The sequence below is a fragment of the Perca fluviatilis genome, chromosome 1, assembly GCF_010015445.1.
Source record: "Perca fluviatilis chromosome 1, GENO_Pfluv_1.0, whole genome shotgun sequence".
Lineage (NCBI taxonomy): Eukaryota > Metazoa > Chordata > Actinopteri > Perciformes > Percidae > Perca > Perca fluviatilis.
Genome location: NC_053112.1, coordinates 7,718,088 through 7,744,348, shown reverse-complemented (window position 1 = coordinate 7,744,348; position 26,261 = coordinate 7,718,088). Strand labels below are relative to the sequence as shown.

The 26,261-nt window shown below is 41.4% G+C and overlaps 1 protein-coding gene across 4 annotated transcripts; it reads right to left on the bottom strand.

The window, feature by feature from the left end:
* Window positions 1-354: 354 nt before the first annotated feature.
* On the bottom strand, window positions 355-25,393 carry LOC120563246 (salivary glue protein Sgs-3-like). Of its 4 annotated transcripts, XM_039807382.1 has the most exons (6): window positions 25,340-25,393; window positions 23,793-23,963; window positions 21,998-22,431; window positions 21,460-21,844; window positions 21,311-21,371; window positions 17,813-18,114 (listed from the first exon to the last, which is right to left on the bottom strand). In XM_039807382.1, exons 2-6 carry the CDS (start codon window positions 23,950-23,952, stop codon window positions 18,048-18,050), a joined length of 1,107 nt encoding a protein of 368 aa, XP_039663316.1. In that variant the 5' UTR covers window positions 23,953-23,963; window positions 25,340-25,393; the 3' UTR covers window positions 17,813-18,047. The 4 variants fall into 4 exon arrangements, with proteins under 4 accessions (XP_039663315.1, XP_039663317.1, XP_039663316.1 ...); XM_039807381.1 differs by lacking the exon at window positions 17,813-18,114 and adding an exon at window positions 355-748 and having other exon boundaries at window positions 21,460-22,431; XM_039807380.1 differs by having other exon boundaries at window positions 21,460-22,431.
* Between the last annotated feature and the right edge of the window lie 868 nt (window positions 25,394-26,261).

Below are 26,261 nucleotides of genomic sequence, written 5' to 3'. Positions count from 1 at the left end.
GATGTGAGGCCAAACAGTAAAAAGGAGTCTGTTCACTTTTCTCCCACTCAAGTGTGTATGTTATAGATCTGAATAAAGCTGATCTAAATCTAATCTGAAGACATCTGAATCGGTCATCTGTGAAGTCTCCTCAATCCATTTCCAGATATCACTGTTAAAAAGGGAATTTGAATAGATGACTGTACCTTGTCGCTGAAATGTGCTATATACAGTAAATAAAGTTGCCTTGCCTTACTGTAAGTTATAGTAGTACTAGTAGTCTGATCAGAAAAGATTTAAGATCAGTCTGTGTTTTTATAATAACTCAAATATAAACCATATATTTCAGATATAAGTTTATTGAAAAATCACAGATAGCAGAAGATGCAAAAAATATTTTTATTTTTTGTCTTTCTCATCTTGAAATAATCACTTTAAAGTAGATTAAAGTGGTAAAACAATATCATCAAAGCTATTCAAATGACTAAAATACATTTGTCAGTTCAACTTGAAGTTGGGGGCAAATTCACCCACAAAGGAACTGAAACAAAATAATCTCATTGGTTAATTAAAATGAAGAAATTATAAAATGCTCCACAATGTTTGAGATGAAACCATGAGGATCAAAGGTCACATTGAAGGTAGAAGAAATGATTGTTGGTGTGAGCTTCAGCAGCAGGTGGAAAACATGTCAGCTTCTTTTTAACATTTGTCGAAAAAGTTGTTGTTGACATATTGGCACTCGCGAGAGGCAGAATTTAAAAACAACCTATTGTGACGAAGAAAAAAGGTGAAACAATTTGTCAGTAAACAGCATATTCTTTTATCATTTTATTGTTTCATTATTCTTCACTGTTTGAATTAAATTAATTTTCTTTTAAAACATCCTAGCTCATGGTCAGTCTACCTTGGATGGTTTAGACATTATTGCTAATAATCAAAATCCTTGAGGACAACATTGCTTTCTGTGGGAGAGTGTGCAGCCCGTTAAAAGCTCCCTTGGAAAATTGTGTGTTACTGGTTGTAGTGTCCCTTTTTAAAAGGGTATGTTCAAAAGGTACATAATCTGTCAAATATAAGCCTCATTCATTAATTTGAATCATTTTGAGGCAGAAACAACCTTTCCAACCAACAAGTACTCTTAACCATAACGCTATGAGTTGTTTTAGTTCTGCAACACTATGAGTTGTTTAGTCTATATCTTCGACGTTCCATTTCCGGGATTGCTTCGGTGCCGCAGGAAATTCCGCCGGATGCATGTATTTTCGCCGATATCCGTCACCTTCCTCTTTCTTTGTGTTGGCGTTCTAAACTTCAGTGGATTTCTGAGGACTATGGTTAACTGCTCCTCAGATCTCTGGAGGGTAAATCCAGAAAGCTAGCTAGACTATCTGTCCAATCTGAGTTTTCTGTTGCATGACTAAAACTACTTTTGAATGCACACATTCCACCAAAACAAGTTACTTCCCGAGGCTATTTTGCAGAGGCACCGTTGCACCATCTGGCACTTAGCACAGCCCGATTGTGATTGGTTTAAAGAAATGCCAATAAACCAGAGCATGTTTTTCTCCCATCCCAGAATGCTGAGTGGACTAGACAGACCTTCCTCCATAGCGCTGTGGAGGATGGTCTGACAATGAGACACTATGAGTTGTTTATCCCCATCCTCCAATACAACCCACAGGAGCTTTTCATAAAATAGCGCCCCTAGCGGTGGCAGGAAGTAATGGCTCATATCTAAACCAAAGAACGTCTGTCGCATTTTTTGAATGTAAAGGTCGCAATTTTAAACATGTTTTTAACATTTTGTGTGTCGCAGTTTGGTTATGTTTTGGAACCAAAACTACTTAAATCGTAACTCTTGCCAAAATGCAACCTAAGCTCTTTTTGTGAATGTACCCAGTCAAACTTTCATTTAAAAGCATATTTAGGATAGAAGCGCCACTTTTAAGATTTACTGTATTCTTGTTTTTCGGTCAAATGGCCTTTTGAATGGAAGTGGGAGGGGCACTTTTATGCTAGCCTCAAAATAGCTATTTTTAAAACATTAAAAAGGCTTGACACAACATGAGACTTTGCTCCAAGTATCACCAGGGGCTCTACACCTTAACGAACGCGTTGAGAACATTGTTTGTGTACCCAGAGTTTACTAAAAAGAAAGGTTTTGAACAACTCACCGTAGCTCTTGTTGTTTCCGGCCGCTACCACCTCGGCAGTCAAAACGAGCCGATATCAAAACAAGTACCCACAGATTTAGTATATCCCTTGTGCACCGGTGTAGTTAAGGTGTAGAGCCGCTGGTGATACTTGGAGCAAAGTTTTGTGTTGTGTGGAGCCTTCTTAGTGTTTTACAAATAGCTATTTTGAGGCTAGCATAAAAGTGCCCCTAGCACTCCCATTCAAAAGGCCATTTGACCGAAAAAAGAGAATACAGTACATCTTAAAAGTTGCAATTCTATCCTAAATATGCTTTTAAACGAAAGTTTGATTCGGGTACATTCACAAAAAGACCCTAGATTGCATTTTGGCGAGAGTTACGCTTTAATTTAAGTTAAGTTGTTTTGGGTTGAAGGCTTACGCAATGTGACACCGAACATGACTTTGGTAACGTAAAAGAAAAAATAACTCAAATGTTTTATTATTATTATCAAACAGGCCTTGAACCCCGCTCTCCATGGTCAAAGTCATTTTGTCACCTTACTTCCTGCTTTGCTCCTGTCATAATTACTACGGTCACTAGATGGCACCGCCACTATAAACGTTAATATAGGTCTTATGTTGCTGCTTAAACAAACGACCTCTGGGATCAAATGAAAAAACAAACTTAAGGCACAGGGCGCTCCTGCAGACAGCAACTACTTTTTGTCAGACGCTCACTTTTTGGCAACCGTCCAAAAAGTCACCTTTCCAAAAAGTGGCTGTCTTTTGAGCTCTATTACCTATATATTACTTTAACACTATCTATATGCAATATTCATTCTAACTTAATCAATTCCAACACAATAAGAGCGTCTCCAAAGGCAAATTTAGAAACATACCTCCACTGATCAGTCTTCACAAAGCAATTAATGTCGTCCATAATGTTGTCATCAGTGAAGGCTTCAGGGGGAGAAAAAAGAACAGTTTTTAATGTGCAAAATATCTCATTTAAATATTCACCATGTCTGTATGTGAAATACTCACCATTGCAGGCTGTGTTGCACTTGTTTTTGGAGGAGCCATAACCAGAATTACAGAAGGTCTTGTCAGACAGCTGGAAGATCCCGTAAAGGCCGAAAGACGACTGCTTGGTCTCCTCACTGGATCGGTCCTCACTGGATCTGTCCTTGCTGGATCGTTTCTTACGTTCCCCACCTTCCTCAGCCTCGTCTTCATCCGCCGTCTCGTTGCGCCGGTTCAGCAGTTCCTCCAGCCACAAGTCGATCTCTGCCGAGTCAGACTCCTCGCTGCTTGCCTCACGCTTTCTTCTGCCAGCTCCGGTTCCATTTGTGCTTAGGGTCAAATTTGTGGCACCTGTTGGGATTGGTTGGGTGGTTGTTGGAGCAGTGGTAGTCGGTTCGGTGGTTGTTGGAGCAGTGGTAGTCGGTTCGGTGGTAGTCGGTTCGGTGGTTGTTGGAGCAGTGGTAGTCGGTTCGGTGGTAGTCGGTTCGGTGGTTGTTGGAGCAGTGGTAGTCGGTTCGGTGGTTGTTGGAGCAGTGGTAGTCGGTTCGGTGGTTGTTGGAGCAGTGGTAGTTGGTTCGGTGGTTGTTGGAGCAGTGGTAGTCGGTTCAGTGGTAGTCGGTTCGGTGGTTGTTGGAGCAGTGGTAGTCGGTTCAGTGGTAGTCGGTTCGGTGGTTGTTGGAGCAGTGGTAGTCGGTTCGGTGGTTGTTGGAGCAGTGGTAGTCGGTTCAGTGGTAGTCGGTTCGGTGGTTGTTGGAGCAGTGGTTGTCGGTTGGGTGGTAGTCATTTGGGTGGTTGTTGGTTGGGTGGTAGTCGTTTGGGTGGTTGTCAGTTGGGTGGTTGTCGGTTGGGTGGTAGTTGTTTGGATGGTTGTCGGTTGGGTGGTAGTTGGTTGGGTGGTAGTTGGTTGGGTGGTTGTTGGTTGGCTGGTAGTTGTTTGGGTGGTAGTCATCTGGGTGGTTGTTGGTTGGCTGGTAGTTGTTTGGGTGGTAGTCATCTGGGTGGTTGTTGGTTGACTGGTAGTTCTTTGGGTGGTAGTCATCTGGGTGGTTGTTGGTTGGGTGGTAGTTCTTTGGGTGGTAGTCATCTGGGTGGTTGTTGGTTGGGTGGTAGTTCTTTGGGTGGTAGTCGGTCGTGTTGTGACCGTAGTTGTTGGCGTGGCTGTGGTTGTAGTTCTGCGTTTGCCGAACACCTTGACCAGGCCGGTGTTGAGACGGGACCGGCTGTTCACCTCACAGATAACTGCAACAAACAAGCCATGCATGCAAATGGAGGGAAGCAAAGGACGTCAAAAAAAGTTAAATTTTAAAATAAAGTTGAAGTAAAAAACAGAAAAGGTGACAGTCAGTTAGTGAGTTTTTTCAATTCTATTTGTACTATAGTTGTTTTGTGTCTATTTGTAGTTCTTTTTTTTTTCTTTATAGTCATACATAGTCGTTTTGTGACTTTTTGTAGTCTTTCTTTAGTCGTTTAGTATATCTTTGTCGTTGTAATATGTTTCTCTCTATACACCAATCAACCAGTGGCAACTGGTCACTTAGGGGCAGGTGGGCAAGGGTGTCGGACTAGGGGTGCAAAAGGGAACTGAGTACCCAGGGCCCTCATGTGAGGGGGATGCGGGGAGAGGCCCATAGACAATGCTTTTCTACAGGGCCCAGAATGTTGTGCTACGCCCCTGCAAGTCGACACAGCCTTTGTGGTGCTGGTCTGTGAATTGGTCATGTTGCGTTGGATCGAATGATAGGTATGCTGGTCTATTAATGTCAATGATGTAGGATTCTCGTAGGGTACAGATTTGATCATTGGAAAATTATCAAAGATGTTTTATCAATATTAATAAAGTTATGAATATGGTTATTAATAACTTTATCAAATCGACAAACAATCAAAACGGGGCACCACCCTGCTAGTCAGGGACCAATAATCAAATTGTGGAACAGTCTCATTTCTGTGGTAATCCTTTAAAAAGGAAATAAAGGAAGGGGTGAATCCAAGCACGGACCTGATCGACCAGCAATTATTACAACAAGTACACAAATAATCACAAGCAACTGCTAATTAAGTATAATAAGATTTATTAACTTCACAATTATCAGTAGCTAAACAATAATCCTTCAATAATAAACTCATATACCTTTTATAATATCACAACCAAAAACAAAGCAAAAACAAAGCAGCATGTGTCATGGACACGTCTGTGTGTGTGGAGTGTGTGTGAGAGAGAGTGAGTGACAAAGGAGGGGGCGGTGTCGGAGTGTAGTTCTAAACACCAAAACAACTCCAAAGATGGCTACTCCTGTGAGCTGCACAAAACTATTTAGCCTCGAGAGGGCGGTAGTGGTGCGGGGTGCACGAGGAGGGGGTGAAGAAGCCAAGGGGGTTGCTAGACAACGCACACGCTTAGCCGGTCTGGTAGCTAGTTCCTGTTTTAGCTCTGTACGAACGTAGGGAGATTCCACGTGTGAAGCTACAGCGTTAGCTCTGGAATTACGCGGCTAGCCTGTGTCGTGTGTGTGTGTGTGTGTGTGTGTGTGTGTGTGTGTGTGTGTGTGTGTGTGTGTGTGTGTGTGTGTGTGTGTGTGTGTGTTAGTAAAATAAGAAAGAGAAGGAGAGTAAAGAAAAGAGGCACTTCTGATCTTAAGATATTGATAACGGCCAGCTCAGTGGCTTAACAGCGGATTCATCGCGATTATCTCGCGGACAGTAACTAAAACTCCTGAAAGGAGTTAGCAGATAGCAATTATGGTTTTACCCCAGCTACTTTAACACAACATAAATCAACGAGTATAATGATCAATTTATACATTCACAGAACAGATTAATAACCAGATATGGCCCATACATGATTACAATCAGATCACAGTAATGGCACAGCGGTAGCGAACCCTTTGCTCATTAGTAACAAACCAAAACGCACTAGTTCTAATATCTGCCCAGAACTGTGTAAGCCTTCTTACTGTATGCGTTGTTTGTCAGTTAAGTCTCTTGCCAGAGCTTAACGATCCGTTTCGTCCGAAGCAGAGGGGACGAACGGAATCCATGTCGACCAAACAAGAACCAGAACGTAGTCCTTTTCTTTAATCCAGGCTGATTAAGCCCGCTGCAGATGAAGGAATACTTCGGCCAGTATTCCCTCGGATCCCTTTTGTATATCAGGCCGATATAAACTTTGTACCAGCTCGAAACTCGACCAGCGAGGGTGATGCTGGTTAGCTAGCTAGTCCGGACTAGTGCCTCCTTTCAGCAACCGGGGTTACCGTGGAAAGCGAAGAAAGCACAAACGCCGAAAGCTTTTATCGTTCCCCCGCCTCCTAGTGGCGGGGTGGTGCATTCAAAGACCCGACGGCCAATGGGAAAACTGTAACCTGGTCACAGGTGTGAAGCAGTTCTTTGTCTCACCACCAGTCTACCTTGTCCCACACGTGTTGAATGCACTTTCTCCATCTTGCGAAGTGGCGGCTTTTTAGGAGTTTCGTGAAACTGGCTTTGGAATTCACATGTAGGCCAAGATCCTTTGTCCTGCCTCCTCTGTGTCTCTGCAGTCAACTCAATCTGAACCAAATCACTGTTTAACAGCTTCTTGGTCCCCAACAATGACATAGAATGGGTTTGTATAGACCTGTGTCCCTAAAAATTTGTCTGTGGCTTTCATGGTGTTGAGCTCAATGCTATTCATGTATGTTGGGCGTATTTGTTCTGGTTGTGTCACCTTAAATATTTCCTTGACACCGCAGAGGGGTGGGGGGTGGGAGAGGGTTTTTGTTCTTGTTCAATCGTGTTTCTCTGTTCTGTATGTCTAATGATAAAAAACAATAAAAAATTGATCTTAAAAAAATATTGTGATATTTGATTTTCTCCGTATCGCCCAGCTCTAGTTGCAGCGCTATACTTTCATTATCTTGCATGTCATGTTACTGCTGTTGTCAATCAATTAATTAATTAATTAATGTATCTTTGCATGTGGACATCTCTTTCTGTAGAGTTTGTTTTCTTCCTGTTTGCAGGAACAAACTCTCTTACTCTTATCTGTCTTCCTGCTCTGTATTATCTCAGAGAGTGATTGATGCTGGTGACTCTGGAGGTGATGATGTAACTTATTTAACTCTCAGGAGTTTTATTAACCTCACCTCTTGCCAGGTATTGTTGCTTGAACTTTTGAAGACGTGGGGGCAGCGTGATCGCGTGCCCGAGCTTTTCTCTCAGCTCGCATCTGGAGACGATCCGGCCCTCAGACAGGCTGGGCACCAGAACGGCCACCGCCAATACCACCAGCAACCCAAACTTCATGTCAACGGTTTCTGTTGGGAAAAACATCACCAGGGTTAGAGGAGGATGATGTTAGGTGAGTCAAATTGTTTTCATTTGCAGGGGTGAAGCCATTTTGGGCTCAGCCCACACCTAAGAAGAGTTCGGGGGCATGCTCCATTTACAGCAGCAGCCAGAGCCGGCCCGACGTATAAGTAAACTAAGCGGCTGCTTAGGGCCCCGTGGCTTTCATGAGGCCCCAAGAACGCTTGAAATGTCCCACAAGAGAGCTTGAAACAGAGCCGGTCGGCCCTCACTGTGCTCACTACCCAACAACTCAGCAAATAATAATAACCATAAGTAATCAGCCAACCTTGTGAACAAAGAGCTCAGGTGTTCATGATTAACATCATGAGTTTGCAGAATGTGACAGCTAACCAGTCTGACAGCCGTCGCTGATTGTTCATCATCACTGCAAGAACAGCGATGTGCACTTTACTAACCGCTTATTGTTTTAAAGATGTAACCTGATCAGTGGTGGAAGAAGTATTCAGATCCTTTACTTAAGTAAAAGTAATAATACCACAATGTAAAGATACCGTTACTCCGTTACAAGTAAAAGTCCTGCATTGAAAATGTTACTTAAGTAAAATTATGTAGGTATCTTCAGGAAAATGTACTCAAAGTATCAAAGGTAAAAGTACTCAATGAAAAATCGTCACACTTTAGAAACTGGAAACGATCCAAACAGTTCTGTCAAAAAAAACTAAAAGATTCAGGGCTTTTGAGGAAAACATTTGGAACCAGTTTCCATTGATAAATAACAGAACTTTTTAAATGTGTAGACTCAGCTGAGTTTACAGTTAACAGGTCGTCTGGTGGTGAGAAGAGTTTAATACATGTTTCTGCTAAAGAAAAGTCAGGAGCACATGGTGAGAAAAAGCAGAACTATCGGTGATGATTCTGATTATTAATAATTATTGCAGAACACTGTCCTGAAGAACTTCATCTACTGTTGTTTTACCTGATTCAACAACAAATTAGATCATGTATTCAAAAAGCAAAGTGTAGTTAAAGTCTTAATTTAAAGAAGTATAGCTACATAAATATATGTTTATGTCCCTTAAAGTATATTTGCAGAAGCACTCTAAAATAAATTCATACTTAAAATAAAGTTTTATTGTCATTGGACCATTGCAAAATGACACACATAAGTCCTGTACTGTATGTTCATTATTTCTTTTTAAAAGTGAAATATCTGCCAGTAGGATGAGATTATTTGACCTGACTACAGAAAAAAATCAAATCATCTATTGAAAAGTCAACTATTCAAATGATACGTTTTTTTCTGTCTTGTTTCGAGATATTTATCCACATTTCTAGAAAATCTGTGAAACGAGGGAAATGAACCAAGGAAAACAAGCATACAAACATTATTCTTAAGGGGAAAAAAAGTCTTAAAGGCTGAATTTAAAGATTTATATTTACAGAAATATATGTCCATGTTTTTGTTGTCATCATTTTATCAGATAAATAATCTGCACAACATCATAACAAAACAAGTGATGGAATCTTCATCAAATATAACTTTTCATACAATATACCAAAAACAGCACTGACAATATGGCAATACAAACAAACAATGATAACAGAAAAAAAGATGTTTCTTACGGTTCGAATGTTCCAAGTAGAGTAAAACGTTTGTTTTTGTTGATGGAAGTTTGCAGCTCTGTGTCTTCAGACAGAAAAATCTGAGTTTATATATCAAGACTTTAAGTGGTGGACCAACCTGTTTTATCATGGATTGTTTCCTCAAAGCAACGCAAACAATAGTCAAGGTCATCATGACTCAACATAGTTTCTGTGTCCATTGTGAAAACGTTAAGTACATTTAGAAAGAACAACCCAGGGGCGGCCTCTAGCTCACCCAGTAAGAGCGTTCGCCCCATGTTGGCTGAGTCCTTTGCAGCGGCGTGGGTTCAAATCTGACCTGCTGCCCTTTGCTGCAAGTCATCCCCCATCTCTCTCCTACTTCCATGTCTAATCTTGTAATAATATTGTCTAATCTTGACTATTTTTCAGTAGTATGGTCTAATGCAACTCAAGAAAAGATAACTAAATTGCAAATGGTGCAAAATAGAGCTGCGTGTATAGCGCTTAGATGTGGATATAGGACAAATGTTACAATGTACAAATGTTTAGGTTGGTTATCTGTAATAAATAGATTACTCTATTCATTATGTGGTTTTTTTTTAGGAATATTATCGTTACAAAGAAAAGTATAATAATTTACCTTTCAGTTTAGATATACATGACTATGCGACTAGACATGCCACAAGAGGTTACTTTACTTTACCAAAAGCAAAGACAAATACTGCTAAACAAATGGTCATGTATCATCACAATCATTTATCACAGCAGATAGTTGTAGGGGAGGGGGGGGCTGAGTCATGCCAAAGTCCTTTCTCCGTTGCATTGCAAGGGAGGATATCAAGTGTGATGTGGATGAAATGTTGTGGCCAGACAGAGAGGAGAGATTGGATTTTCTTTTCTCTTGCACATCTTGTACAACAGTTCAGATTATTTTGCATATTTTTTTTCTGCACAAGCTTCCTTTGTGTACTTGTGGTTGGCTGGTGTGCACATACAATGAGGAAAAATGTTTTATTGCAAGTATAGTGTGTGCCTAGCCTGGCTCCGGCCTCCTACATATACCCGCTCAATTTTCATTTCCCTTCAGTACTCAGGGTTCGCGGGATATATTCTTCTGTTTTCTCCGGCCAAATATTTGGCGGTCCAATCAGCGAACAGAGGGAGTGGCTGACGTTAGCACGTGCACAAGAAAGATGCGAGCAAAGCCATTCGGTCCATTGTGGCAGCAACGCTGCCGAATATCCAGAAGTTAAATCCCGAGCAAGAACAATATTTGCATAGTTGTGTTGGTGGCCATGATGTCGTGGCCCTCCTCCCCACTAGGTTCGGGAAAAGTTAGTTTTTCCAGCTCGCTCCGTTAGTGGTGAAGGAGTTGGCTAAGCTAGCGATGCTAATGCTAAATATAAGCCGATAGTTGTCGGTATATCCTCTTGTTGCACATGTGCATGACATACGTCACGACCAAACGTTAGCGATTGGTTCTTGCAGATCCAGAGTGGCTCTGGGCAGATCCAATAGTTTTAAACTTCAACAGAGTACCCGCCTTCAAGGAAGTTAACACTTGTTAATGGAGAGTGGCCAGACTCTCTGTACTAATGAAATGTACCAGAGTGTGGTAGGACGAGGCTAGTGTACCAGAGTCTGGTAGGACGAGGCTAGTGTGTGCCATGGTTGACATCAATACTATTCAGCTGCCTAAATATACAATGTTAGCAACTGGACAATATTAGAGAGGGTAGCTATCACATTTTCAGAGTACACTGTCATTTGACAAGATGTATTTGCCTTTTGACTGTCTTTGTCTAAGCAACGATTAAGGAACCCTTTGTTTTGATGACATGGATTTATTCATTGATGGATTTAGTTCATTGTTTTGATGGAGTAATTACCTTTTGCAGGTCACTTAGAGTGATGTGCTGAATCTACCACGTTGTGTGAGGATTGTACCTAGAGTTTTGACAATTGTAAATGTGTTTCAGTAAATGTGCCAATTCAATTGAGAAAAACTGTAAGAAGCTGGAATCAGAGAATTTCTAATACTTGGCGATACATTTAACTGTTGACAACTTATCTAGTAGAGTTTCGATGTTCTCCACGTGTTTGAGTGGGTTTTCTCTGGGTGCTCATCATAAAGTCAAACGAGACAGGAAATGAAAATAAAGGCCCCTTTAACTGACATCACTTGAATATGTCGGCTCCAAAGCAGAGATGTCTCTCTAAAATGCATGTTGCCTTGACTCCTCTCTCCTCGTGGCTCTTCCTAGCCTCCTTTGCTCGCATCTCAGGTGGGAAGAAGATATTCCTTGGATATATAAGTGCATTATTGTTTTGTCATGACCAGCGAAGTGGCGATATATCCATGGTATTGAAAGGAGGATTTAATTCTTGCATGTTTTGTCGTGCGTGATCCAAAAAACATCCCCCATCTACTTTCATCACAAATCGCAACTAACTAACTAAACAACTCATGCTCTCGTTGGGATGTCCCAAATTATCTACTTAGATATTTGGTCGTGCAAGAAAACCTGCAGACAGACATAGTGTTTTCACAACACTGAGCCAGATGGCAGGAGAAGCCGGGTTCATCTAGTTATTTTATTATTATTTCTTTTTTTAGGTTATTTTTTTGCATTAACATGATTCAAACAAATGCATGGGAAGTGAACACACATCATGCATCTTTCCAGGAAGTCTGACAAACAAAGGTCACAATGAAAATGGTCTCAAGTTTGAAAAAAATACTGTCCCTACGTAACTGAGTAAATTCTCCAAAGGGGGCGGATCTGACAGACTTTGCATAAAGCAGATGCAGAGGAGCTTATGTATATTTTTTATATTTTTCCTAAGACATGTTTACTTGATTCAGTTATTGTGGCTACCTCTCTGTTAGAATGCACCAGACTACTCATTACATTCATAATACATTACGATTTTTAGTACTTAATTTCATTCATTTCTTGACTGAAACTCACTTTCTAAGTTTGATGTGTAGGTTACCTTTTTTATAAATGAAAATGCTTGTTTTGTCGTGTATCAGATAGATGTTATGACCGGCCACAACACAGGTGGGAGATGCATGCCAAACGTTGTGATTAAAAAGCAAGTTACAGTGTTATAACAATGAGGTGTTAAGGTCAGTATCGGTGAGAGTGCATGGATGCAGAGGTTAATGTGAGGCGTGTTGTCGGTGTCAAACAAAAGAAGGCAACGCAGCAAATAAACCAATCAGTGCTCGCGGAGTGAAGGGACCCGCCCACTGGTGACTCAGCAGGAACTCAGGTACACTGGCCAGCTGTTCCTAAAGTAGTTAAGCTGTCCTGTGAGAACCACGTATCTCTAAAAAGTTTTTAAACTTTTCATGGTGTCAGAAAAACATCCCTGTTTCCAGCTTTGTTACGATGCATTTTCCAGCTCATCCAAGATACTTTTTAAAGACTTTATTTAGCTTAAGAAGGAGGAGAATTTTCTCCAAAAATAAAGGAACCCTTCATCCTTCAGTTTATTACAAAAGTTCAACATCAACACATTGGTTGACCGGTCTTGAAATTAAATCCAGAGTCCTCTTTATCTGAGATGGAGACGAGATTTCGAGACCAAGACTTTCAAAAAGTGGTCTGGAGACCAAGACGGATCTCAAGCACTACAACACTGGCATCTTTTACCAGCTCAAACAACAACCACATGAATCAGGTCCAGTGCTGTAATGTAACTAAGTACACCCAGGGGCGCAACTACCCAGTGTCAGAGGGGTATGCAGCAACATTTTTGGTGCCCCACCCCCAAAAAAACAAAAAAAAACAAGTAAATAAATAAGTGTGTCGGACATCATCATGTATGGGGTTTAAATAATAAATGTTTATTTTAAAGTATATCAGCCACTGTAGGCCTAGCATAATTATAAATATTTATATGGTATATATCACTTATATAAATGTACTTTATTTTCATTACAATAATAAATCATCATTGATGGCATTCGAGCCTATGCGTTGCGGATGTTTAAATTTGCGTTCTGATTTGTTTACTACGTCCCCGCTGTCAGACATAGGCTAATTGTCATATTTCCCACATGTGCCGGGTTTTGATACAGAAATGCATTTTTCATTTGCAACGGCAAGATTAGCCAAATAGCATATAACAAAACAATTATTTTAATTATTTTGAATTTGCATTAGAAGTAATCCATTTCATCTCTAAGCAACACTTGTTACGATGGACAGAACGGACTCAAACGCACAGCTCAAAAACAAATACTTTATTAAACAAACAAGGAGGGAGGAGTACGGGAGAAAAAACTAGGAAGGTGAGGGACAACAAGGAAAAACCTAGGATGGTGAGGAACGCAGGAGAAGAAACTAGGATGGCAGGGGCTCAAGGGAAAAATCTAGGATGACCAGGGAGCTGAGGGAGACGCGGGGAAACGGGGGAGCCGAGGAGCGAAGGAGAGCTGGCTGGAGCATGGAAGCGGAGGCAGAGCGATGTAGGGTGCCGTGGGAGGAGGACTGAGCGGGGAGGCCAGCTGACTGGAACAGAGGGAGGAAGTGGATCTGAAAGACAAACACAAAGGAGGGTCAAGTAAGGAATAACACAGGTTAGGTAAAAAGCATTCGTTGGCATGGAGTGTCACCAGAGAAGATGAGGCAACAATTCAGCGGAGATGGTCTGTTGGGCCGGGGTTGAAGTACTGTGCTTGATTGCAGATGGATGGCAGGTGTGAGCGGCGGGAGAGCAGTGATGGGTGATTGGCAGCAGGTGTGTGTAGTCAGCTGGCCAGCAGTAGGCAGGAGGGGAGGAGGAAAGCAGGGAGTAGGCAGTAGGGGAGGAGGGAAAGCAAAAGAGACACAGGGAGAGAGAGGCAGGGCAACAAAAAAACACCAACAGCAGAGAAAAATAAACAAACTCACAGCCAGCTGGTCCCAACCACAACAACACTAATGTTAAAGTGCAAAATGAAACGAAAGTGAGGAGGACTCGGAACTTGAACTGGACATTTAGTTTTGTGTGGTCTAATAGAACTCCTACCTGATGTCATCTCTGGTCTCATCTCTACGTGATGCCATCGCTGACCTCATGTCTGTTTCATTCACTCCTTGCCTGTGTTCTTCTCCACTAAGACATATTGTCAAACAAACATTATGTAATATATTTTCTATATTAGTTTTTCAATAATATTAAGAAATTAATCTGATGGTATCAAGTGGCTCCCCCTACACTTCCACATAATCTTAGACCTACTTGCCTTCCCCTGTCTTTCCTGATCCACCATCCTCACACCTGAATGAAATGAACTCACTGTTAAATATAGCAGCCTAAATTCAATTCTTATCCTAGTGACGGCATCTGATAAGACAACTATTATGCAGTAAGGTTGTGCTGCTGTTGAAATTACATTCACATTTTGGATTTTAAAAAGTATAAATATGGAGAGCTACTGAGCACAGACCTTTAAAGAGAGAGAGAGATGTGACCCTGTATTACAGCTTCCATGTCACCTAACATTATGTAACTATAGCCGGTATGTCTGACAGCACAGCTAACATGAACAGCTAATGGTAAAACTAAATCTATTAAAGGAATATTTCACCGCTGGAAAGCTGAATATATCTTTAAATTGGGTCACTTATGTAGTAGAAATGTGAAAAAAAAATTGAAATTGGTGCCTTCTAGGCCGAGAAAAGCCAGAAAATGTGTTTTGGTCTTATATGGATGAAAAACACCAAATCCCAGAATGCACCTGCTTCGTTGCTTTGAGTCCACTCCCAAGCCACGCCTACTGCTTGACAGACAGAGGCATTCAACTCAACTCAAGCGTGTTTTATTGTCATTTCAACCATATACATTGTGACTCAAGTGGTGTTACACATTTAACATATATAAAAACGACATACGAAACAGGCTACATTTAGTACACACACTTTATAGGCTCCGTAAAGTTCAGCTAACGCATACTAGCATTAGCGCTTGGTGGGCTGTAAACACCGAGCATAAATACAGCCGTGAATTAGTGTGTAATGTAGAATGGTCGGCATTTAACAGTCACAAACTCCACCAGCAGTTAGCAGTTAAATGGATACAAATCACCACATTTCTGACCCTTACCGGGTGTTAACACAGCCCACCTCTTTTACCTGGCGACAGAGAATCTCTAGCTCGGAGGGCTAGCAGGCCTGGTAGCTGGACAGTCGGTATAATTATCAGGCATGTTTCCACAACAAAAACACAAAGTCTCTGAACTCACGTTGGGAGTGTCGTTGAAGTTGGATGTAGTCCAGTTTGTGGTTTAAATGATGCGCGACACTTGCAAGCAGGATCCGTAAAGTTCAGCTAACGCATACTAGCATTGGTGTAGCTAAACACAGAGTATAAACACAGCCGTGAATTAGCGTGGTCGTGTCGAATGGTCGGCATTTAACAGTCACAAGCTCCACCAGCAGTTAGCAGTAGCTAGTTGGATTTTATTTCTACACCAGTCCGTTTAACACAGCCCGACTCCACGGGCCGGCGAGAGCAGCCTGGTAGCTGGATAGTCCCGGTTCCGGTACACTGTTGTTCAGGCATGTTTCCACAACAACAAAAACTTGGGAGTTTCGTTGAAGGAGGATGTAGTCCAGCTTGTTGTTTAATGAGCAGACACTTGCAAGCAGGATGGCTGAGACAGGTGGACAGCTAGCGCGTAGCTTTCCACCTAGCCGATGAGGATGTCCCCTAGCCGGCTAGCGGCATTGAGCGTACACCGCTGGTCTCCGTGGCGGCGAAGCTCACGTAGTGTGCCGGTATTGCGTCTGTAATAACGTTTCCTCCATATTCTCCGATCTGTACCGATGTATCCCGGTGGTACCACGCCCGGTAGTTTGAATGCAGATAATTGTAAATGTTTTCTGCTGAAAACCGAAAGCCTGTTTGGCGAAGATTCAAAATGGCTGACAGTCGTTTTCATTCGAATACCTCGGCCAGACCTCGGCAGTCCAACCCCCTGTGGGCGTGTTGAAAACATACGGAAGTAGATCCTACTACTGGCTGTAGTCCTTTGCCTCTGGCCCAAAAATCTTCCAATGACGCAAAAATCGTCATTTTACGTCATCGGAAGATTTTTTCCAGGCCCCAAATGCAGAAATCTCTCGTCTCAGGGAGACAAGAGGGAGGGAGGCACGGTCATTCAGAAATACTATTAGGTTTCTACTGATACAAAGCTGAATGCTAAATCGGTGAAGTATCCCTTTAATGATTCCATGGTAAACCAGAGTTATTGCATAAGTTATGTTTTCCAGCTTCTTGTCATTTTTTGTGCATGCTACCTTATATTTACCAGTTGTTATTTTACCTTAATAAAATTGAGATATGTCATGCATTGGTACCATAGGGTTTAACCAAAATCTAAATGTAGCTATCAGCAACATTTAAATTACTTTTTTAACCATCGCTTTGGCACCCCCATGGTGCTGCGCCCCTATGCGCCGCATATAGCGCATACCCACTTTTTGCGCCACTGAGTAGCCTACATCCACTCAAGTACTGTACTAAATTAAAAAAAAATCATAATTATAATGGAAAGTATGTCGTTACGTGCCATTGCACATTTTTAAGTGGGAATATGGAAATCCTGGAGCTTTCTTAGTGGGTATACTGCGTATACCTGCGTATCACGTAGACTACACAGCTGCATTCAGGTTTCAGCTCATTACTCCTCGTTCCAGAATCAATGTGGTGCCTTCAAGGTGCTTGTTTCCTCCTTCAAGTACGTAACAGTCCAAAACCAAAATATATTTAGCGTACTATCATATGACCAGTGGTGGAAGAAGTATTCAGATATTTTACTTTTGTTTATGAACATCAAACATTAAAGGTTCCATATCATGCTCATTTTCAGATTCTTACGTATTTTGGGTTTTTACTAGAATTAGTTTACATGCTTTAATGTCATAATGTCTGTCTTAATATACCTGTATTCACCCTCTGTCTGAATTTCTCCATTTTGGCGCCTGTCTGTTTAAGCCCCTCCTCCCAAAAAAAAAAAAAACCCTGTCTGATCTGATTGGTCAGAGTTTCTGGGTCTTATGATTCGGTGCTCTGAGTCCTGCACTGTCAATGCAGTCGGGGAATGACTACGAAGATACTGTTCTCCCCCGAAAAATGCTTCCTTGGGTCGCTTCATCAAGCAGCAATTACAACATATATATTTAAATGTATAGTGACAGTGACCATGGGTCAAACAAACACAGGACTTTCAACCAGGAGACCGGGGTTCATTTTTGTTTGAACATGAAGTAAACGGTGAGGTTTACTTTACAAAGCAGCGTTCAGCATCATGTGCGCAACTGGAAATGAAGTAACTAACGTCAGATTTTAACGCAAACCACAATGTTTTAACTAAGTAGTTTTGTGGACTAAACGTAGTCAAACTGCGACCGTTTCACTCTGTTAACGACGTGTTTAAAACTGCGACCGTAACGTTATCTGGTTTAGACATGAGAACAGAAAACACTGCTCTGGGTCGCATTACAAAGTAGGAACAAACAAAACATGATTTTATGAACACCTTACACCAAATTGACTGTACCTTGTCGCTGAAATGTGCTATATACAGTAAATAAAGTTGCCTTGCCTTACTGTAAATTATCAGAATAAGTAGTCTGATCAGAAAACTCAAATACAAATCACATATTGTAGATATACGTTTATTGGAAAATCACAGATAGCAGAAGATGCAAAAAATATTCATGTTTTTGTTCGTTTTTCTCATCTTGAAATAATCACTTTAAAGTAGACTAAAGTGGTAAAACAATATCATCAAAGCTATTCAAATTACTAAAATACATTTGTCAGTTCAACTTCAAGTTGAGGGCAAATTCACCCACAAAGGAACTGAAACAAAATAATCTCACTGGTTAAAATGAAGAAATTCTCCACAATGTTTGAGATGAAACCATGAGGATCAAAGGTCACGTTGAAGGTAGAAGAAATGATTGTTGGTGGGAGCTTCAGCAGCAGGTGGAGAACGTGTCAGCTTCTTTTTAACATTTGTCGAAAAAGTTGTTGGTGCCATATTGGCACTCGCGAGAGGCAGAATTTAAAAACAACCTATTGTGACGAAGAAAAAAGGTGAAACATTTGTTAGTACAGCCGTTATTATTTTGTCATTAAGCACCATATTCTTTTATCATTTTATTGTTTCATTGTTCTTCACTGTTTGAATTCAATTAATTTTCTTTTACAACCTCCTAGCTCATGGTCAGTCTAACTTGGATGGTTTAGACATTATAGCTAATAATCAAAATCCTTTCTGTGGGATTGTGTGCAGCCTGTTAAAAATTGTATGTTACTGGTTGTAGTGTCCCTTTTACAAAGGTATTTCAGAAGGTACAAAGTTCTGGGTGGGCTATAATCTGTCAAATATAAGCCTCATTCATTGATTCGAATTATTTTAAGGCAGAAACAACCGTTCCAACAACAAGTCCTCCTAACCATACAACGTTGGGAGTTGTTTGGTCTATATTATCAAAGTTCCATTTCCAGGATTGCTCCGGTGCCGCAGGAACATTTTGCTGGATGCGTGTATTTTCGCCGATATATCCGTCACCTTACTTTTTCTTTGTTTTGTAAACTCCGGTGGATTTGTGAGGACTATGGTTAACTGCTCCTCAGATCTCTGCAGGGTAAATCCAGACAGCTAGCTAGACTATATGTCCAATCTGAGTTTTCTGTTGCACGACTAAAAAAACTTTTGAACGTACACATGTTCCACCAAAACAAGTTCCTTCCTGAGGCTATTTTGCAGAGGAACCGTTGCTCCGTCCGGCGCTTAACACCGCCCAAGACGATTGTGATTGGTATCATGGGGCTACCCCATGCCTTCATTTAAGCCAGTGGTAGCATTGGTCCTAGCATGCTAAGCTGACCCTAGCATGAGCATTAGCATATGACTGGTAGCATTAGCATTACCATCAGCATGTGGGCTAGCATCAATGGACACATGGCTTGTCAATTCATGTTATTTCCTTTCAATGTATTTAAGTACTAGTCGAAAGAGTAGAAAGCATGATTTGATAAATACGACACATACACAGTTAATTTCAAGTCATTTATTTTAGGTTAATGGATTTACTCAAGGTCATCAAAATGTCTCATTCACCTATTCTCATTTTCAAGCAGGGTGTCAGTACCCGATCCTTTCCACCTGCACAATCCGTTCTGCGCATGCGCAAGATGTTCATGCATGCGGCTGTGGTACGAGGATTTATGACACTACCCAATCTGTTCCCACGCTAGCCTCCAGCTAACGTTAGTTTAGCTAATAGCTAATTCGGCGGACCGCTAGGTTATTATAGCGGTCTGCCGTTAGCCTCCACCGGGAAGCTAACATTAGTTTAGCTAACGGTTAATTTGGCTAACCGCTAGGTTATTATAGCGGTCTGCCGTTAGCCTCCACCGGGAAGCTAACGTTAGTTTAGCTAACAGCTAATTCGGCTAACCGCTAGCTGAGACAGCATGTAAACTTTAAAAGACCCTCAAAATAAAACTTGAAAATAAACATATTAACATATATAACAGCTGTTACGTCAGTTCTACTTTAAAATACAATCACTCAATACTTGTCTTTATTGTTATTACTGTGAACTCTTAATTTAGCTGTAGCCTGCTTTTCCCATTAAGTTTGACTTAACGCTATTTTAGACTGAATCTAGCTGTCCGTTCTGCCTGCACGATCCGTTCTGCGCATGTGTTATTTTAGACTGAAGGCTGTCGGCTAGCGGTTAGCCGAATTAGCTGTTAGCTATCCCGGTGGAGGCTAGCCTGAGGCTAGCGTGGAACAGATTGGACAGGTCGTAAAACAGTATTATCATCTGCGCATACGTCATGGCATACGTGTCATCTTGCACATGCGCAGAACAGATCGTGCCGGTGGAACGGATCGGGTACTGACACAGGGAGCTGGGTCGAAGCGGCAAACAGGAAGTGACAGAGTCCGGAGTAATTTATGGGGGGCAGGACCTGGAACAGTCCAAGTGTAAGCCAGTACAGAGGGGGGGTACTGGAGTGTCTTAAGTTTTCGGTTTTTGAGAAGCTTGTTCAGCATATAACATTTATTAATATTTATTGTGTATTGATGTAGCCAGAAATGTTTTGGAATGTTGAGGTAACATGATGGGGTTGATTGATTTCCAATTAACTTTGGTTTGTCTTGTAGGAGGGGTTTCAGGTATAAAGGAAGGTGGCAGAGGCTCCTTGGGGGAGAACAGTTTTGCCCTAGAAGGGTGCAGGTGGTGGAGCCCAATAGTCAGGGCCTGATTTAGGCTTTTGTATTGTTTAAAATTAGTTTCTTTGTTGTTTTTGTTATTTTTGATATATTTTTGTAATACTTCATCCATGCACTACCACACTTTCCCCGTGAATGGGGGAGAAATAAATCAAAGCACCCGGTGAAGAACTCCTGAGTCCATGTCTCCTCCTTCCACCATGGGGCTAAACCTTACAATTGGTTTAAAGACATGCCAATAAACCAGAGCATGTTTTTCTCCCATCCCAGAATGCTGTATGGACTAGCCAGACCTTCCTCCACAGCGCTGTAGAGGATGTTCTGGCAATGAGAGACTATGAGTTATTTATCCCCAACCTCTAATACAACCCACAGGAGCTTTTCATAAAATGGCGCCCCTAGCGGAGGCAGGAAATAATGGTTCATATCTAAACCAGACGCATTTTTTGAATGTAAAGGTTGCAATTTTAAACATGTTTTTAACGTTTTGTGTGTCACAGTTTGGCTATGTTTTGGAAGCAAAACTACTTAATTTAAGTTAAGAAAAAGATCATTTTTGGGGTTAAAGGCTTTACGTATGTGACACCGAACATGACTTGTTACCTAAAAAAAAAAAAAAAAACTATAATATAATACTTTCTTTTTATTATCAAACAGGCCTCGAACCCCACTCTCCCTGGTGAAAGTCATTTTGTCACCTTACTTCCTGCTTTGCTCCCATTGTAATTACTACGGTTACTAGATGGCACCGCCACTAAAAATATTAATATAGGTCGTATATTGCTGCTTAAACAAACAAACTCTGGGAGCAAGTGGAAAAAAAAGGACTTAAGGCACAGGGCGCTCCTGCAGACGGCAGCTACTTTTTGTCTGACGCTCACTTTTTTGCACCCGTCCAAAAAGTCACTTTTCCAAAAAGTCTTTTGAGCTCTATTACATATAAATTATTTTTACACTATCTATATGCAATATTCAAATATTCATTCTAACTTAAACAATTCCAATACAATTCAAGCTTACCTCCACTGATCAGTCTTCACTAAGCAATCAATGTCGTCCATAATGTTGTCATCAGTGAAGGCTTCAGGGGGAGAAAAAAAGTTTTTAATGTGCAAAATATCTCATTTAAATAATCATCATGTCTGTATGTGTCTGGTTCAAAGACTCACCATCGCAGGTTGTGTTACACTTGTTTTTGGAGGAGTGATAACCAGAATTACAGAAGGTCTCATCAGACAGCTGGAAGATCCCGTAAAGGCCGAGAGACGACTGCTTGGTCTCCTCACTGGATTGTTCCTTGCTGGATCGTTTCTTACGTTTCCCACCTTCCTCAGCATCATCTTCATTCAGCAGTTCCTCGCTGCTTGCGTCACGCTTTCTTCTGTTGTTGCCAGCTCTGGTTCCATTTGTGCCTAGGGTTGATTTTGTGGCACCTGTTGGGATTGGTCTGGTGGTAGTTGGAGCAGTGGTAGTTGTTTGGGTGGTAGTCCATCGTGTTTTGACTGGAGTTGTTGGCTTGGTAGTTCTTTGGGTGGTAGTCCGTTGTGTTTTGACCATAGTTGTTGGCTTGGTACTTCTTTGGGTGGTAGTCCGTTGTGTTTTGACCGGAGTTTTTGGCTTGGTATTTCTTTGGGTGGTAGTCCGTTGTGTTTTGACCGGAGTTTTTGGCTTGGTAGTTCTTTGGGTGGTAGTCCGTTGTGTTTTGACCATAGTTGTTGGCTTGGTAGTTCTTTGGGTGGTAGTTGTTTGGGTGGTAGTCATCTGGGTGGTTGTTGGTTGGGTGGTAGTTGTTTGGGTGGTAGTCATCTGGGTGGTTGTTGGTTGGGTGGTAGTTGTTTGGGTGGTAGTCATCTGAGTGGTTGTTGGTTGGCTGGTAGTTGTTTGGGTGGTAGTCATCTGGGTGGTTGTTGGTTGGGTGGTAGTTGTTTGGGTGGTAGTCATCTGAGTGGTTGTTGGTTGGGTGGTAGTTGTTTGGGTGGTAGTCATCTGGGTGGTTGTTGGTTGGGTGGTAGTTGTTTGGGTGGTAGTCGGTCGTGTTGTGACCGTAGTTGTTGGCGTGGCTGTGGTTGTGGTTGTGTGTTTGCCGAACACCTTGACCAGGCCGGTGTTGAGACGGGACCGGCTGTTCACCTCACAGATAACTGCAACAAACAAGCCATGCACCCAGATGGAGGGAAGCAAAGAAGGACAAAATAGAGAAGTTACATTTTAAAATAAAGTTGAAGTGAAAAACAAAAAAGGTGATAGTCAATAAGTGAGTAAGTAAGTGTAAGTGGTGCTGGTCTGTGAATTGGTCATGTTGCGTTGGATCGAATGATAGGTATGCTGGTCTATTAATGTCAATGACATAGAATGGGTTTGTATAGACCTGTATCCATAAAAGGTTGTCTGTGGACTTCATGGTGTTGAGCTCAATGCTATTATTGTATGTTGGGCGCATTTGTTCTGGTTGTGTCACCTTAAATATTTCATTACCAATTTAGGTAAGGGACAGTGGTAATTGTGTGTGTGTGTGTGTGTGTGTGTGTGTGTGTGTGTGTGTGTGTGTGTGTGTGTGTGTGTGTGTGTGGTGTTTTGTGGAGCTGTTTGCTGTTTGCTGGTATGTTAAAAGAGAGAGATACAGAGTAGTGTAGTTTTACGGGTATGTAAACCTATCTTTTGAAATGGTTGGTGCCTCACCAATTTTCTTTTTTCCTTTAAAACGCTACTGAAAACAACTCCTGGATTATTGGAGAAAATCATGTACGGATTAATCGTCAATGAGAACAATTGTTAGTTGCAGCTAGGGCTTGGCAATACAGTATATTGATATTATATCGGCATTTTGGATATCGTAATATAAGTGTTGTCTTTTCATGGTTTTAAAGGCTGAATTACAGTAAAGTGATGTCATTTTCTGAACTTACCAGACTGTTCTAACTGTTTTCTTATTGGCCTTTACTCACTTAGTCAACAAATCAACATTATTGATGATTGTCATATTTGCTAAAACTGACCCTATGTTCCAGTAGAACTACATGAAGCAGGTCATTTAAAAAAACAATCCGGCTCCTCTGGCACCACCTACACACTGTAGTGTGATTTGCAAAAATCCACCGCTCCCTGTTCAGATGCACCAATCAGGGCCAGGGGGAGGTTGGGGGTGTCTAACTGCATGTCAATCACTGCTCATGCACATGCATTCATTCTCCCTTGTGGGGGGAGGGGCTTAGGAGACCGTTTTGGGCTTTAGCAGAAAGGGGGGGGAGGGACTGAGAAGTTGTCGATGTTCAAATTTTTTGGCTAAATCCTGGATCTTCACAATACTACCTACAGCACCTTTAATTTATCTTTGCATGTGGACATCTCTTTCTGCAGTTTGTTTTCTTCCTGTTTGCAGGAACAAACTCTCTTACTCTTATCTGTCTTCCTGCTCTGTATTATCTCAGAGAGTAATTGATGCTGGTGACTCTGGAGGTGATGATGTGACTTATTTAACTCTCAGGAGTTTTATTAACCTCACCTGTTGCCAGGTATTGTTGCTTGAACTTTTGAAGACGTGGGGGCAGCGTGATCGCCTGCCCGAGCTTTTCTCTCAGCTCGCATCTGGAGACGTTCCGGCCCTCGGACAGGCTGGGCACCAGAACGGCCACCGCCAATACCACCAGCAACCCAAACTTCATGTCAACGGTTTCTGTGGAGAAAAACATCATCAGGGTTAGAGGAGGATGATGTTAGGTGAGTCAAATTGTTTTCATTTGCAGGGGTGAAGCCATTTTGGGCTCAGCCCACACCTAAGAAGAGTTCGGGGGCATGCTCCATTTACAGCAGCAGCCAGAGCCGACCCGACGCAGAAGTAAACTAAGCAGCTGCTTAGGGCCCCGTGGCTTCCAGGAGGCCCCAAGAACGCTTGAAATGTCCCACAAGAGAGCTTGAAACAGTGCTGGTCGGACCATGCGCTCAAAAGCTCAGTAAATAATAACCATAAGTAATCAGCCAACCTTGTGAACAAAGAGCTCAGGTGTTCATGGTTAACATCATGAGTTTGCAGAATGTGACAGCTAACCAGTCTGACAGCCATCGCTGATTGTTCATCATCACTGCAGGAACAGCAACGTGCACGGTTTCTTCAGGAAAATGTACTCAAAGCATCAAAGGTAAAAGTACTCAATGAAAAATTGTCACACTTTAGAAACTGGAAATGATCCAAACAGTTCTGTCAAAAACCCTAAAAGATTCAGGGCTTTTGAGGAAAACATTTGGTGCGTTTGGAACCAGTTTCCATTGACAAATAACAGAACTTTTTAAAGGTGTAGACTTAGCGGAGTTTACAGGGTCGTCTGGTGGTGAGGAGAGTTTAAAACATGTTTCTGCTGAAGAATAGTCGGGAGCACATGGTGAGAAAAAGCAGAACTATCGGTGATGATTCTGATTATTAATAATTATTGCAGAACACTGTCCTGAAGAACTTCATCTACTGTTGTTTTACCTGATTCCACAACAAATGAGATCATCTATTCAAAAAAGCAGTGTTAGTAGTTAAAGTCGTAATTTAAAGAAGTATAGTTACAGAAATATATGTTCATGTCCCTAAAAGTATATTTGCAGAAGCATCCGAAAATAAATTCCGTCTTGTTTCGAGATATTTATCCTCTTTTCTAGAAAATCTGTGAAACGAGGGAAATGAACCGAGGAAAACAAGCATACAAACATTATTCTTAAGGGGAAAAAGGTGTTATTAGCTGAATTTAAAGATTTATATTTACAGAAATATATGTCAATGTTTTTGTTGTCGTCCTTTTATCAGATAAACAATCTGCACAACATCACGACAAATTAAGTTAAAATGTGCCTTTTAATTATATCCAACATTAATACACAAACAGTCATAAAGTACAAGTTGTACCCAGAAGACACGTAGCAGGCAAAGACCAATAAGTGGTCCTACAAAGTGCTGTGTAAAACAAACAAGTGATGAAATCTTCATCAAATATAACAAATACAATATACCAAAAACAGCACTGACAATATAGCAATACAAACAATAACAGAAAAAAAGATGTTTCTTACGGTTCGAACGTTGTTCCAAGTAGAGGATAACCTTTCTTTATTGATGGAAGTTTGCAGCTCTGTGTCTTCAGACAGAAAAATCTGAGTTTATATATCATGATTCAAGCGGACCGACCTGTTTTATGAGTTATAATGGCTTGTTTCCTCAAAGCAACTGGATCAGTAATCAAAGTCATCATGATTCAACACAGTTTCTGTGTCCATTGTGAAAATGTGAAGTACATTTAGAAAGAAAAACCAACATTGACATCAGAGACTGTTCACCCAACAGCTGACCGGGACATTGACAGCTTGTGTTGTCTTTAGTATCAAATTACAGCGATAAAGCATCATAGTCACAATCACACAGAGTGACCCCAGGTTGCGTGGGTGTACTCTTGTATGTTGAAATCTCAACATTGGTTATCTGTCACAGAATGATTTTTTTTATTGGTTTATAAATCACTGAATGGCTTTGTCCCGTCCTGTCGGACATGGTTGAGACATGTGTGCCTGATCGGTAACTCAAGGGTGTCACACTCAAGGGCCTCACACCAGAAAATGAAAATCGCATTAAGGGCCAGACGTGTAGTTTACTGAAATGCTTATATTTCATTATCATGACTCTCATATAGCCTTCTCCCTTTGTTTGGTCCACATAAAGCCATAAAAATGTTCCTTAGCCATCATAGACTTAGCAAAAGCAGGCAAACACAGCAACCTGTTCCACAGCCTGAATATGAAAACTCTTTGCTTCTGGGGGAATTTCTGAGTCTTAAAGTCGGTAAATTCTGCTCAGAGAGTTGTATAATTGCAGTTTGAAAAACAGTTTCTGGTCTTTTTGGTTTGTCGCACAACTAGGCGGGCCAAAATGTATTGTAAACCTAAATTGATATACGGGCCGGATTCAACACCTGTGCTCTTTTTCCAACCTCCTGATTGT